This window comes from Diachasmimorpha longicaudata, chromosome 11 (genome assembly GCF_034640455.1).
Source record: "Diachasmimorpha longicaudata isolate KC_UGA_2023 chromosome 11, iyDiaLong2, whole genome shotgun sequence".
Taxonomy (NCBI): Eukaryota; Metazoa; Arthropoda; class Insecta; order Hymenoptera; family Braconidae; genus Diachasmimorpha; species Diachasmimorpha longicaudata.
Window position 1 is genome coordinate 4,182,301 of NC_087235.1, and position 14,736 is coordinate 4,197,036.

The window sequence follows — 14,736 nt, forward strand, 5'->3', positions numbered from 1 at the left end:
CTCCGTGAAATAAATACAACGGTCTCTCGGAAAACTTTGAACTCAAGTGATTGTTAATCGCGTTGATGATTGACAGTTCCTCCAGATGAATGCGATACAATGTAACCAGCTGTTATGCCAATCCAATACTTTCCGTGATTGCTCAGTTGAAAAAAAAAAAGGGTTCCAGAACTCATTCGCCCGATTCGGTGAGGAACCCGGCGAGGAGGTAGGGGTAGATGCAGTGGCGAGGAAGAGGGAAATGTTGAGCGGTTGGATGAGAAGTCTAGGAAAAGACCCGGAGATCTGTCGGTGGTTCAAGTGGTAGGAGAAAGAGGACATATGTCTCGTGGAATATACATCGAGTTTAACGTCGGAGAGCAGTCGGTCAGTCTCAGTGGCAATTCCAACATCAAATTAAACGCGCGCTCCGAGATTCAAACAGTGATTGCATCAAACTTGTCGGTTCAACATTTTAATCAGCATTTTTCATCGATCCCCGGGGGCTTTTTAAATTCAATAATTGAAGACAATTGATTCCATTATTGTGACCCGAACCCTGTTTATTTATTCACCGAGAGATGGTGAAAACTCGAGTGTAAACTAAAAGGTAAGAATTCCAATAATTTCATTGGATTGAGATGGTACGTCAGCACACCGAGTTCCGGTTTGTTTTCTGACCTTCTGAGATCGATTAATAATCATGCAAAACTGGATTCTCGAGACAAGTTATTATCGATTACAGCAGAATGATTTTTGTTAAGGCAATTATTACACAATGTAGTGAGAGAATAATGATAATTGGTGGATACAGCTGAGATTTTCCTTGCAATGTAACCGCGGGAATGGCTGCACAAAAACATTTGTCGGTTACTTTCACTCATTCGTGTGTAATAATAATGCAATAAGTGAAAATACCGGTTTACAGAGAACAAAACATTTGGCCGAAAGTCGTGCAAGGAACTGACTCACGAAGAAACGAGTCAACTTCTTTCGAAAATCTGATGAATAATTCATCGGTTGAATCATTTGTTCAGTAGCTTAATTGTCCACTTTTCCGAGTGATTATGCTCCCCAAAACAAATGCAATTTAAATGCCTGGCTTACTCTTATTCATTGAGAATTCCTCTGTTTCTCCACGATAATGCTCCCTCTTATCGCTGTTTCTTCGCTGTTCATTTTCCCCTGCATCGGGTATACTCAGTACGGAGATGACAACGTCATTAGAATCGGGAAACAATTAACTACGACTATCAATTTTTTTTTCACTTCTCATTATTTTCTCACTCGGTGGGATATTATGTTGTCTTTACGGGCTATTGCATAAAAATTAATTGCAGGTAAAATTGATTGTAATTTGTTGTTACCTCATGTTTGGAAAAAAAGTGGTGAAACGGTCATTACTGGGATTGAAGGGAAAAAGTAGACGAGTCTAATTTTTACGAAATTATAGTCGTGGATACCAGGAGTTTCCTCCTGCCTTTGATGATGATTTCTAGTCATCGGAGTCGTGAGTAATGAGGTTTCGTGATTATAATGTAAAGTAGTTTGCCCGGTGGAATAGATGAGAAAGCGTTCCACGATAATTTGACGTAATAAAGACAAAATGTCTCAGAACCCATTACTATATTCATCAATTATTTGTTGTAAATATCATGAGAATAATAAAAACGTTGCTAGTTTGGAAATTAAAAGAAAAGTTTAATTATCTTATTGTTAGACTTGGAAAATGAAATCAGTCACACAAAGGACAACTGTCACGACCTCCGCACGGACTCTACCCTGTGAAAAATATAGTTTTCCGAGCAGTAAAATTTTCCACAACAGTTTCTACATTGAAATATTTGGTACTAAAAAAACTCCCACCCAAAATTTCGAAATAGTCCTAGTGGCGAGGACTTGATGACAAAACCACGATTTCTCATACGAAATAAAATTGAATGAATTAATTTGGTTCTTTATCCTCAGTTCTGACATATTAATGCAAAAGCCCTTGATATGAATATATTTCCCCTTTTGAATAAATACGAAATATTGTAGCCCAAGATTTTTTTCTTCATGTGAAATATTATGCCTTCAATCTCCAAAAACTCTTTTCTTCTCGGCCCACCCCTTCACCCACATAAAAAATTACAGGAAAAATTTCGGAAACATCTCCAGATTATTAATGTACTTTACGTCACATAGACATTTATAAAAATTATGAAAATGTCACTGCAAACTAAACCTTTCCGGCTATGTATAGTTCTTACATAAAGCGAGATATATTCTCCGAAAAAAAATGTATATTACGTCGTCCAGAAACGTGTTGAGTACACATGTTGATGTGATAAACTGTATCGTTTTTTATTATCATTGAAGTCAGAAGAGGCTAATAACATTCAGTGATTACAATACAGAGCACTTTGATTAGTCAAAGGACGCGTTCTTTAATGACCCATTAGCTGTCATTGATTATGAAATAAAAAAATCCGTCCTTAAAATTTATTCAATAAAATCTGGTAATAAATCGTTCCCTGATTATGAACGAAGTGGTCTAGAATATTCATTATTGCGACATGAAATATGTTGATCGATGAAGTGACTTTTTCTGGATAAATCAGCATGTAATTGATGTTTTAAATCCGGATGTAAAGTTCTGATTGTCATTAAATTCAGTAGCAGCTGGTAAAGTCCTCTGATTATATTAATATAATATTGAATAATTTGACTGATGAATACATATTTCAAAGACTATAATCCATCACTCAACTATATCTTGAAATTGGAAAATTTAGAGAGCGGATTTGTCATTGGACAGAGAATGGGATACAAGTTAATCATTTATAAGTAGAATACAAAGTCGCTTACTCAATAATCAAAAAATCAATCACTTCAGATCCCCTGTCTCATCAGATTCTGCGGTGAATCGTAATATTCACTGATTATAAAGTCAATGTGAACTACTAATGCCTTCTGATGACTACTTAACTACTTTTGATCGGTGCAGAGACATTACTAGAGTGATCATCATCATTGTTGCATTCAATCTCACAAAAAAATTAATTCCTCATATTTATTCATTAAAAATTCCCACTGTCGGACCATATTATGCTGTCAGTCGCTTCACCTACTCCAATACGACACCCTCTTCATTAATAGGATAAGTTGCACTGAGCCTTCATCTTTGAAAGTCAATATAAAGTGAATATGTCCTGATTACAATTAAAAGAATCCAATCGATGAACAATAATTCCTAGAATTCCGTATCATTACCGCATTGCATCACAGAAAAAAAAGACTCCTTCATTTTCTTCATTAAAGATCTCACTATTACACTGGATTCAGCTGCTGTTGATTACCTCGACTCTGAAGTGACACCCTTTCATTGACAAAGAGGGGTATTCTCAGAACAGCAACGAGTGCACATCTGTGGTGCGCTGTGAAACAAAATTATCAAGTCCACATATTAATTAGATAAGTTATACTGAGTCCCCATTGTTTTTAAAGTCCATATAAGTTAATAATACTCCCTCATTGCAAAGTAAATGATTTTTACTCGATGCACAGATATTCTTAGAAGAGTCAGTGTCATTGTTCCATGGGAGCATGCGATAAAAATCAACTCTTGTTATGGAATGTAATTTTTTAAAATACGGTCGGAAATTTTTATGGCAATTTTCACTCGCCAATTCTGAAATTTTACAGAATTTCCCATCAAACCGAAAATGGCATGATCTGTTAACCATTAGACGGTTGTGAATTCTGATGACCGCAAAATTGCTGATCAATCCTCTCTGCAATTAATTTTTTTTCTTTGATACAAAGTACTTTGTTTAATGAAATGCATCGAATTTCCTTTGTGACTCACACTACCCACGAGTTGAACTTTGAACGAACACAATGCACCAGAATAAACTGTCTTTATCAATTATCATCGTCATTTTTCTCTCTATCAAGTGACCAAACACGATTTGATCTACTTTTCCTGATATGAATATGGGTAATGGCCTATTGCCCCGCGTTAGCGTCACAAAAATGTCACAGATCGTTGAAGAAATCATCGCGAAAAACAATAACTCCCGCCATTCGATTGCGATCGTGTATTATATTCAAGATAAAGCGCGTGTGATTTGACAATGAAGTGAGAGGAACCAATTTCAACGAGGAAAAAATAGAAAAAAATCCGAGGTTTCGGTGTAAAAACCAGTTTAGAAGAATGTCGAAGAACAAAAACATATGGAGGAGAAAAATTTTTCATGGGTCATTCCTATCCTGTCCTAATGAACGCAACAAAAAGCCCGATTCCATCAAGGGCGGCCAATGACTATCGGTGAAAGTCCATTGTCCCCGGTTGGTGGATTACATATTCAAATGGATAACAAATCCAGAGATAGATATCGGGATTAATGGAATACTTGATTACGGTCAATATAGAACTTGGAGACAGCTGGTTATTTACGTGGGAAGATCATTTATCTGATAATGCTGATAATTAAGTTACGAAGGTCAGTCCGAGTCGCGAATGATGTTATTCACCAGCTGCACAGGTAGGAAATATTTGAAGGGAATTTTCAATTAAATTCATTGGAAAATTAAGAATGAATTTTAAAATAGTCCTCTTCCATTTTCCCTCAATTATTCAAAAGTAATAATTAAATTCTTAACGCATTGATTAACAGATCGACCCTTTTTTCCCATCGAATAATTTTTTTTGGCTTTAAATGATGAACCCATAAAAAAATATTGTCCAATGAATGTACTCACAGATGGAAAAGTCCGATGAAAAAAAAAAAGTCCGGACAAAGGCAGCTGAAAGGTAAACACCCTGTGTTGTGGACTCTGGTGAAATGCATCGTCCGGGATGACCCGCTGCAGAGGAGTGAAAGGGGAGAATGAACAACAATGATATCGTAGCAAAAGAGTGGACTTTGGTACAGAGTGCGAGTCGCAACCTCTCACAATGGCCTTCGATCCACCATCGATTGACAGAAAATTTATATATCAATACTCATTTCGTTCTAATCTAATCTAATCTCAGAGCATCTTTCATGAGGAATTGTATCATCGAAATGGACGAGATAGATAGGGGCCCCCTTTTACCCCAGAATCACCAAAAAAAAACAGGCATTTCATTTTGTTCAATTGCTTGTTGATTCACAGAGCATTGACCGTCACAGTGACTTCCACGTGTTGGATTGAAAGCCTTTGTCATGGAGATTCTGATGCACGAGGCCTCCAACGGGGTATCTCCGATTGCACAGGATAATGCGACTCCTGCGGAAATTCCAGCGTCGAAAATGGAGCGCTTGAGTGATGAGAAAAGTCCAAAAAATGGATCGGGAAAGGGTTCGAAGGGCCCCGAGGAGTCACCACTGCTTGGCAAGGTCAAGGCTGATCACGAAGTTACGGATATTGTGTTTGAAAATATAAGCTATCGCGTCGGATTCGGATTAATTCGAAAAGGTAAATTAATTATCTTTATGAAGTTAAATTTTTGTGTTATCTGATATCAGAGAATGTCCCATTGAAGGTATTTAGCTGTTTTAATAAGAATTCTTCTTCATGAGAATTTCGGAAGCAATCGAAGGACGAAATTTGACAGCAAATTCAATTTATTTACAAAAACCTTCTTCATTTACCATTTCGCCCCGCTGTGAATTGATTTAAAAAATTAATGAGATAATTAATGAGGAAATAACTGTAGATTTCAAGGAGATATTGCATGGTATATATGGACGACTCCCTGCAAGACAGCTGATTGCCATAATGGGCCCTTCCGGTGCCGGAAAATCAACCCTACTCGACATACTATCTGGCTATCGTCTGACCGGTATCAGTGGTAATGTTTACGTTAATGGACAAACACGTGATCTGGATGCATTCAGAAGATCAAGTGCCTACATAACTCAGGACGATCGTCTTCAGCCCCTGCTTACCGTAATTGAAAATATGAGAGTCGCCGCTGATCTGAAACTTGGTACGAACATACCAAGACAGACCAAAGAACAAATTGTACGTTTTACTCCTTCAGACGTGACGCTGAGGTGTCAATTAGTTTGTAAAGTGTTTTGCTGTGAATTTTAGATTGAAGAAATACTTGTGACACTGGGACTGTTCGATCATCAGACGACGAGGGCGAGTAGGCTGAGTGGTGGACAGCAAAAACGTTTGTCAATTGCCCTTGAGTTGGTTAATAATCCGACTGTCATGTTCCTCGATGAACCCACCACGTGAGTATCCTCCCATCAATGCAAATTCTCGTCTTTTTTCGATAAGTTATTGCATAACTTTTAATTACCCTCTGTAAATATCTCTTTACGAGTGGAAAAACTTTGCGAATTCATAATAAAATTCTGTGGGATTTTTATTGATTTCTTTTGTTAGATTTCGCATATTTCATTGAACACGTTGCTCATCTGCGCATGTTCTGAAGAAGAAATAATCAATAATTTAATTGTTCTCCTCTTGATCTGTAGATGTTTTCAATGGACGAGTTGAAAAAAAAATGAGAATAAAGTTAGAATGTCAATGGTCATGTTACTGTCCCACTATTTATTCGTTGTTTGTTGTTATCTACAGGGGATTAGATAGCTCCACATGCATGCAAGTTGTCCAGCTGCTCAAGGTCCTCGCGAGACAAGGAAGGACCATTGTATGCACCATTCATCAGCCCAGTGCTTCGTTATTCCAGTTATTCGATCAAGTCAGTGAAATTTTACTTAATTTCTGTCCACTTCAGTATAAAAATTAAAGGCTTTATCCGAATTAAAACGAAAACTAATTGAAATTCAATTGCCCCCTTGCACTAGGTACTTGTTGTGGCCAACGGCTACTGCCTGTATCAAGGGGCCACTGATCAATTAGTACCCTATTTAGAGAGTGTTAAACTACCATGCCCGATATATCACAATCCAGCTGATTATGTTATTGAATTGGCCTGCGGTGAATATGGTTACGATAAAATCGAGAACCTCGTTAATGCATCCGACAATGGCAGAAATTTACAGTGGTTCAATAATAAAGAGCGCTTTGTATCGTCAATCGAGGTTGCTATTGATTCATCGAGGGATGGAGAAAAAATACTAGACACCAATGAAAAAACAGGTAAAAAATTTACAGCATTCAAGAACATGTTGATTAATTTTTTGTCGCACTTCTGAACGTACATTACTATGTGTATCACGCGAAACTTCTGGTGATTTCAGGAAAATTCGATGAAGGGGAGAGTGAGAAAAACAGTGTATTAAAAAATATGAATAAGAAAAAATCTCGGCAAGCTACGTCACAACTTCATCAGCTGAAAATATTGCTACAACGAGGATTTATAAAAAGTAAAAGAGATACGGTGGGTATAAATTTATGATGGATAAGGGAGAATTTACGGAAATTGTGAGACTCTTATTAGAAATGGATTATTTTACTTTCTTTCATAAAAAATTTAATATGATATATTAATGTACATTTAATTTTCTATTTACGAAGAGTTCAGGTAAAAATTATGGAACACTCTGAAGGTTCCTTTTTCTTCAACAGATGAAAATTCGCATGAAAATACTAATTACTGAAATTATTTTTTATCGAATTGCAGACTTTGACATATCTAAGATTGCTGGTTAATATTTTCACGGGTATAATGCTCGGGACGCTGTTTATTGGGGCTGGTAATCAGGGACACCGAGTTCTGGAAAATTATAACTTACTTTTTGCTATTCTAATGCATCATATGATGACATCCATGATGTTAACAGTTCTTACATGTGAGTAAATTGATAATGTGTAATTTTAATGAAATGCATGTTATGAATTCACGGATTTTCATATTTTTTGGGGCAGTTCCATCGGAGATGAACATCTTGAAGAAAGAACATTTTAACAGATGGTACAGTCTCAAAATGTTCTACGTGTCGGTGACAATTATTGACATACCCGTTGCTGTGATATGCTGTGCTGCATTTTCGGGCATTATCTACACAATGTCTGCACAGCCCATGGAGTGGAGCAGATTCTCAATGTTCTTCACAATTAGCATGCTCGTTGTTTTTACTGCCCAGAGCTTTGGTCTCGTCATCGGAGCTGTCTTCAGTGTTGTGGTGAGTGAAAATTATTTCGCGGATTTACTAATCGTTATGAATTGCATGATCATATTTTCTGAAGATAATTCATTCGACCTTTGATAAATGTTGTACGTGGGAATGAATTCCATTAAAAAACCTAGTGATACAGCGCAATCATTTTATTGGATTTAAATTCACTTTCCTTTCATCTTTGGGTCAAGTATAATATTTTTTTTTACGATAAATGCATTTTTGTATAATTCTTTTTCAATTCGAAGGGATGAGAGTAAGTAGAGCTTAAAAAATTAATGTCAAGAGCTTTTCTACACTAGATTGATGTTTTCATCATTTTTTCTCGACGATTAGAATTTTCCAATTTTTTCAACTTCTAAAATGTCTAAAATTGCTTCAATAAATTTTTCAAAAACTTGGCATTCTTTAAGAACAAAGGCTTCATACTGGTATTATAAATAATTGTAAGATAGTGTGAGCCTTTAATTTTCCAAATGACTAATGGCCTTTGAAATTCAGAATGGGACGTTCTTGGCGCCAACTCTCTCAGTCCCAATGATGATGTTCGCTGGTTTTGGCGTTAACTTGAGGGATCTTCCAGCATATTTGAGGCCTGGAAGTTACCTGAGTTACTTGCGATACGGCCTCGAGGGCTACATTCACGCGATTTACGGTGAACAACGTGAGACACTCGAGTGTGCGAAAGCTGAAGAGTACTGCCATTACAAATATCCGAAGAAATTTCTGACTGAAATTGTGGCCATGGAACCCGATCAATTTTGGAACGATGTCTTTGGACTGACTGTTCTGCTTCTAGTGTTAAGGATATGCTCCTACTTTCTGTTGAGGTGGAAACTCCAGTCTTCACGATAATTACTGAAACACTTGGATAATTGACGTGCGAAATGCCTAGGGATATTTTTGTGATGAGTGGGAGTAGAGAAATTATTGATGTTGTATGTGTGATGATCAGTAATGAGGTGCAATTTTTTAGCTATTTTTTTTACGAAAAATAATCAGTCATGTTCAGTGATTATAGGATACAGATTATTTTATTATTATTGATAACGGTGGACCGTGAAATTCAAGGAGCTTCCCTGTTGAGTATGGATTAGGATTAATGTGCTCAGAGAATATTGTAAATGAGAATAATAAATAGTGTTATTGTTTTTATTCATATGTATGACCTTCACTGCATGAACAATAATCTTCTGTTTTGCTCGGAGATGTCACGCCGGGTGACGATTGTGGAATATTTTCGAAAGCCGGAGCTGGATTTTTTTTAGTAACAAATAAGGAAAATTGAGAGAAGGCCCTATAAATAAATGATAAATGAAAATATCGGAAATTTATCTCCCAATAAATCGTGATAACGACAAAAATGAAGCGATTCACGTAGCCATCACTTCCATTTATTTATATCACAAAATAGAAATATTACAACATAAAACCACAAGTACGAAATGCAATTATTTAATAAATAATAATATCAACGCCACTCGAGGGAATGCAAATCACATGGAAAAATAATATCGTCACTTCTGATCCATTGAGCAATAACCGGAAATATAATAACAGGCGTAGGAAAGCATAGAACGGGATAGCCTGATTCAAGATGAATTTGTCATGTCTTTGAATCTAACGGAAATAAAAAACGTATCTAACGGGATTGACTTAAAGATTTTTTATAAACTGAGGTGGAACTAAAACAGTTTCTTCATGATAGGGTTTTTTTAAAGGTCATAGACTGTGATCATTCTCGATGATTAGTTACGCTTTGGAGGCATCTCCAGGAGAAATTCATCATCCTAATTGTTCACCTGGTTTAACTGCATTTTTTTCTGGCTCTCACAGAATATTACCTTCACAATTCAATAGATTCACAAGAAAATCAATTCCAAAACCACCACAATGTGTTGTCTGATCAGTAATGACTTAACTACTGATTTTTCAGTCAAACAACTAAGAACACTGCCTACAATGATTTAGTACTCTTCCACCTAAGTACCCAATAGATACATAAATGCAAAAATGCTATCCAAGCGAGGAGTGCATAAACCGTGGAGGAGTACTCCAGGGACGGCATGTCCATGTGTCGGAGTATTTTATTAGGAGCGGTTAAAATACACAAGTCCTCGGTACATGGCAAGACCGCTCGGTTGTCTCCATAAATCGCCAGCATGAGCCCCTCGAACGAATATCTGAAGTAGCTGAGAAAGCTGATGGGTGTCATGTACGATGGGACTTCTCCGAGCTTCAGGAAAAATCCTGAGAAGAGGCACATCGGTATATTCAGCGCTGGCACAAGGAACGTTCCGGCCTGGGGGAAAAATATTCGTTTATTTGGGGTCAAGACATACGTCAGAATGAAGAGAATTAATGGGTCAGTTACATGAGTCTGCACTGCGGCTCCAGTTAACATTCCAAAGGATTGCGCGAGTATACACAGGAGAAAGCAGATCAACCAGCTCTTCATAAACCTGTCGTACTCTGTTGGTTGTCCGGTCATACAGTAAGCTATTACCAGAAAGAATGTAGGACAGAGAGTCTAGAATTCGCAAATAGTTTGATATAGTTTTCCATAAATTAGGAAAATTGGGATTAACTTTTAGAAGAAAAAAGGGTAAAATGGAATGTTTTTAAACTTCGAGGATTTTGTCGATTTTAAATGATAAGTGAAGTCTAGATATTCAAAATTTGCGAACGACCATTTTACAATATCTTCCACTAATTCATTAACAAAATCATTTCAACCTGTAGAGGGAGATCTGTCAGGACCTTCGTTAGGTGATAAGTCCCCAGGCCGTACCAATTATTCATATGCTCTCTTGCGAAGACCTCTGCTTCAATCGGAACTAAAAATAATTAATTAAACAGAGCTGAATATAGCTCAGTATTTTATTTGATTAATTGCTATCACTCGGGTCTCGCACGAGGAAGAGAATTCTCGCGATTGGAACGAAATACATGTTGGTTTTAATTTTTTAATGTTTTTGTTTTCGTTCTTATCGACAGCATGAGATAAGTTGGCGCATGGAGTAATGCGGATTTTTAATGACAATTTGGACTTACATATTTGCACTGCTGGCATTGCATTGCTGAAGAAGAGGAAGAGGAGGAAGAAGAAGAGGCAGGCTATGTTGCTCAATACTTTACTGGCGTCACCACCGAATTTGCAGAAGACCAGCCCCATGAATATTCCAACCACTATGTGAGCAGTTAGTCTCAGTTTCGTAAAGGTCTAGAATACATACATCCATTTAATCATTAATTTGATTATAATTCTTTGATTGCAGGGATTTATTCAGTGTGAGGTCACTGACGAGAAAATGAAAGAGAAAATAGAAGGACTAGAAATGAACAAAAAGAACAATAAAGTTTCCGATACATTCACAGTAAAAAATTAATGGGAATTCCTGTAAACAGTTTAGGATTCTGTAGTCAGATTTTTAGAACTTGGTGAATCATTTTCTCATGAATGATTGAACGGCACTAAATAAAGTCGTCAGGAAAACCATTCAGTACTCTGAAGAAATGCATAAAATGAAGAATCGATTACATTGTCTCGTAGAATACACTTCGTAGACCTCGACATCAGCATTTGAAATTCGTTGAGCCAATCACCGCATCTTTGCTTGAGGCATTTTGCGGTATTTTTTATTATTACGCATCTCTCAACGTCCTCTTGACCACTGACTACAGGCACAAATGATTTATTCGGTACCACTTGGTACTTGTTGCTAAAGCTCCTCAAATTATCTAGGTCGCCGCCATGTTGGCCGGTGATTACCTCAATCACTGAAAGTTGAATGTGAAGTTTCATTTCAATTTTCAAATTTAATTATTTCGCGTTAATTAATTACTTTTCATTATTCTCCGGAAACGATTGAATTGAAGTTTGAAATTTTCATTGATTTTCTCACGATTTTATGGAAAAATCGATTTGATACGCGACTCACACTTCGTAACATCCTGACATTTATGAATTATCAAGTGAATATGAATATTCATTATAAAAATGACCTGAATTCTCGACTAATTTGATATTCAAGAGAATACTCCCCCGAAACATCGCAATTATCACTCAGTTCCAATCCATAATTTTCATTAACTTCTTCAGCGAGTCAACAATTCATTGAATCATCGGGCAGATTTAAACCGGATATTTTTCGGGTACAGTTCATTAGTCCATTATTAATTACCAAATTCAGAGATGTTATAAAACGGAGGACAGGAGAATCCCGCCTCCCCGAATGTCTCCACAATTTTACTTGCTGGACCACAGTACAGCTCCCTGCCCTCGGCGAGAACAAGAATTTCGTCGAAATGTGTCATCATTTGACTGCTCGGCTGATGAATAGAACAAATTACCGTGCAGCCAGACTGAGCAATGGTTTTCAGTAAAGTGATAACTTGAAGAGAGGCAGCACTATCCAGTCCACTTGTCGGCTCGTCCAACACAAGTACTCGGGGATTAACAACAATTTCCACGCCAATTGAGAGACGTTTTTTTTCACCACCACTTAACTTCCCGGCCCTTGTACAAAGGCAGTTTTGGAGACCCAATGTGCCCGCCACTTTCATTACCTTTCAGAAGGAAAATTTTTGTTCATTAGACTTCTAGATTGTGAGGAGTTATAGTTCAAGTCTCTAGACTTTTCACGAGGAGAATATTTAATTGGCAATTTTTTTTCCGTCTAACAGCGATTGTTAGAACTACATTAGATCAATGCGTAAGTGATCTCATCAAACCTATTGCCTATGATGTTGCATAATTTTCGTCTGCAACGAGACATGATTAATGAAGTATAACAAATGAATGCCTTCCGTATTTCATCACAACGTTAGCCTACTGAACGTCGCACTAGAAAAATAGAAAATCTAATCAACAATAAAAATCCGCAGTGAAGGCGTTATAATTTTTTCATCGATTGAAAAAATTTATCCACATTTTCTAAAAATAGTCTTCAAGGGAACTTGAATTATTCTGTTATCTCACTTCACACAGAGAAGGGAGGGATGGGGGGGAGGATTTATCAATTAACTTCACCTCTGAATTTTAAGTGTCAGATAACTTTGAATTTTTTAACTGATGCTCTTCCCCGATAAATTCATAGGCTTGAGGCTCCATCAATTTCTCTTTTAGTGTTAACAAAATAATTTTCCCCTGTTCATGAAACAGTTTACCAATGCGTTGATTTTCTGTTCATCGGCTCCTTGAACTTTCAACCTCGCGGCGAAATAAAGTGTCTCTCGAGCAGTAAGCAAAGGTAGTAGTGCAAATTCCTGAGGAATATAGCAGGCCAATTTTCTGAGGGTATCAGTAGAAGACGTATTTCCGTTGATAGCAATGTGGCCTCTGACTCCTTCTTTTTTGCCCCTCAGGCCACACAGGATACTTAACAAACTGGTTTTGCCGGCTCCCGAAGGACCGAGGAGTACATTCAGACAACTTCCCCGAAAATACCCATCTATTCCCAGCAGTACTTCCTTGCCACCTTTGCCTGGATATTTAAATAACGACAACGAATAAAATCAATAATTTACTAGTAATGAATAATCGTGAATGATTGAGTGAGAGGAATGGTTGGTAAAGATGAAAAAATATTTTTTTTTTCGACCGTCATTTTTGTTTAAAAGTATCCTCAACGTCATTTCTCATTTTATGTAATTTATGCCTTTAAAAAATCTCAGCTTGACCGCAAAATTGTCGGGAATTCAATGCTGATGGCTAGTAAAACTGATGGAACTCACATTTCGCTCACCGATTATGGAATCGAATCCGGAAACCGATAACGTATTTTTCTAGGCATTTGAGAATGACGGGAATGATAAATAAAATTTACTGAATATTTCTTGAAGAAAATGAACAATTGTTCATACGAATCGATTCAAAAGACCTGACGAAGACGACTTGCCTCTGGCTTTCGAACGGATTGTGTATGAGAGGTCATTGAAGCTAATTGTTATACTCGATTTAGACTTCGGGTCTTCAACCGGTCCTTCCGGATCATCCGATTTTTTCGAAACAACTTTCACTGCTGGACCTGTCATGAGACTGTCATCCTCACCGCTATCGTATCCACCGCCCATTGCACTGATTAATTACTCAAGTCTACTGAATGCGATGGCCATTTAATAATTGATACTGGTATCAAAGTGTCCTCCACCAAGTGTTCAGTATCAGGAGATTGTCATTCTGCACATGATGCTTGCACTGTCTGGCTGTACGATAAGCTTGCACTTTGAATTTTTCGTATTATTCTTTCCTGTCACATTTATCTCGAGTGAGTTATCTCGAGGCTCGCAATCAAACTCCACACGAGACAAGACTCAAGTGGAGACTGTGGAGCGGCCGGAGTTGAATGCTGAAGCGGACAACAGTGAAAACGAGTGAGAACAGCCTGACCCCTTCTGTGACCACTAGACCAACCGTGGACGGCACGTGGAGAGAGATACTGGAGACGTGGGAGGAGTGCCTAGGCGAAGGACTAGTTTAATCGGAAGACAAAGGAGGTGTTGTCGAGATAATGGATGATACTTGTGATATTGAATATTTCATTCGTGAAGAGGTGGTGGTGACTTGGGGGAAATTTCTTCTTGTGAATGTCTTATGCGAGAGGATCACCTGCTTGCGAAAGACTGACAAGAAAAAACATGCGAAAGCCATAACAAATAATAATGTTGGTCACAACATCCTGGAAAGTTC

General features: G+C 37.4%; 2 protein-coding genes across 2 annotated transcripts; one reads left to right on the forward strand and one right to left on the reverse strand.

The window, feature by feature from the left end:
• The first annotated feature begins 281 nt into the window (after positions 1–281).
• Positions 282–9,200, forward strand: LOC135167330 (ATP-binding cassette subfamily G member 4). Its single transcript, XM_064130436.1, has 10 exons — positions 282–589; positions 5,122–5,424; positions 5,666–5,973; positions 6,046–6,191; positions 6,541–6,664; positions 6,771–7,065; positions 7,167–7,306; positions 7,550–7,718; positions 7,795–8,051; positions 8,547–9,200. Exons 2-10 carry the CDS (start codon positions 5,172–5,174, stop codon positions 8,898–8,900), a joined length of 2,046 nt encoding a protein of 681 aa, XP_063986506.1. The 5' UTR covers positions 282–589; positions 5,122–5,171; the 3' UTR covers positions 8,901–9,200.
• Positions 9,201–9,423: 223 nt separating this feature from the next.
• LOC135167333 (ATP-binding cassette sub-family G member 4-like) lies at positions 9,424–14,443 on the reverse strand. Its single transcript, XM_064130439.1, has 8 exons — positions 13,946–14,443; positions 13,215–13,531; positions 12,230–12,614; positions 11,587–11,825; positions 11,100–11,268; positions 10,782–10,882; positions 10,420–10,575; positions 9,424–10,347 (listed from the first exon to the last, which is right to left on the reverse strand). Exons 1-8 carry the CDS (start codon positions 14,118–14,120, stop codon positions 10,003–10,005), a joined length of 1,887 nt encoding a protein of 628 aa, XP_063986509.1. The 5' UTR covers positions 14,121–14,443; the 3' UTR covers positions 9,424–10,002.
• Positions 14,444–14,736: the final 293 nt, after the last annotated feature.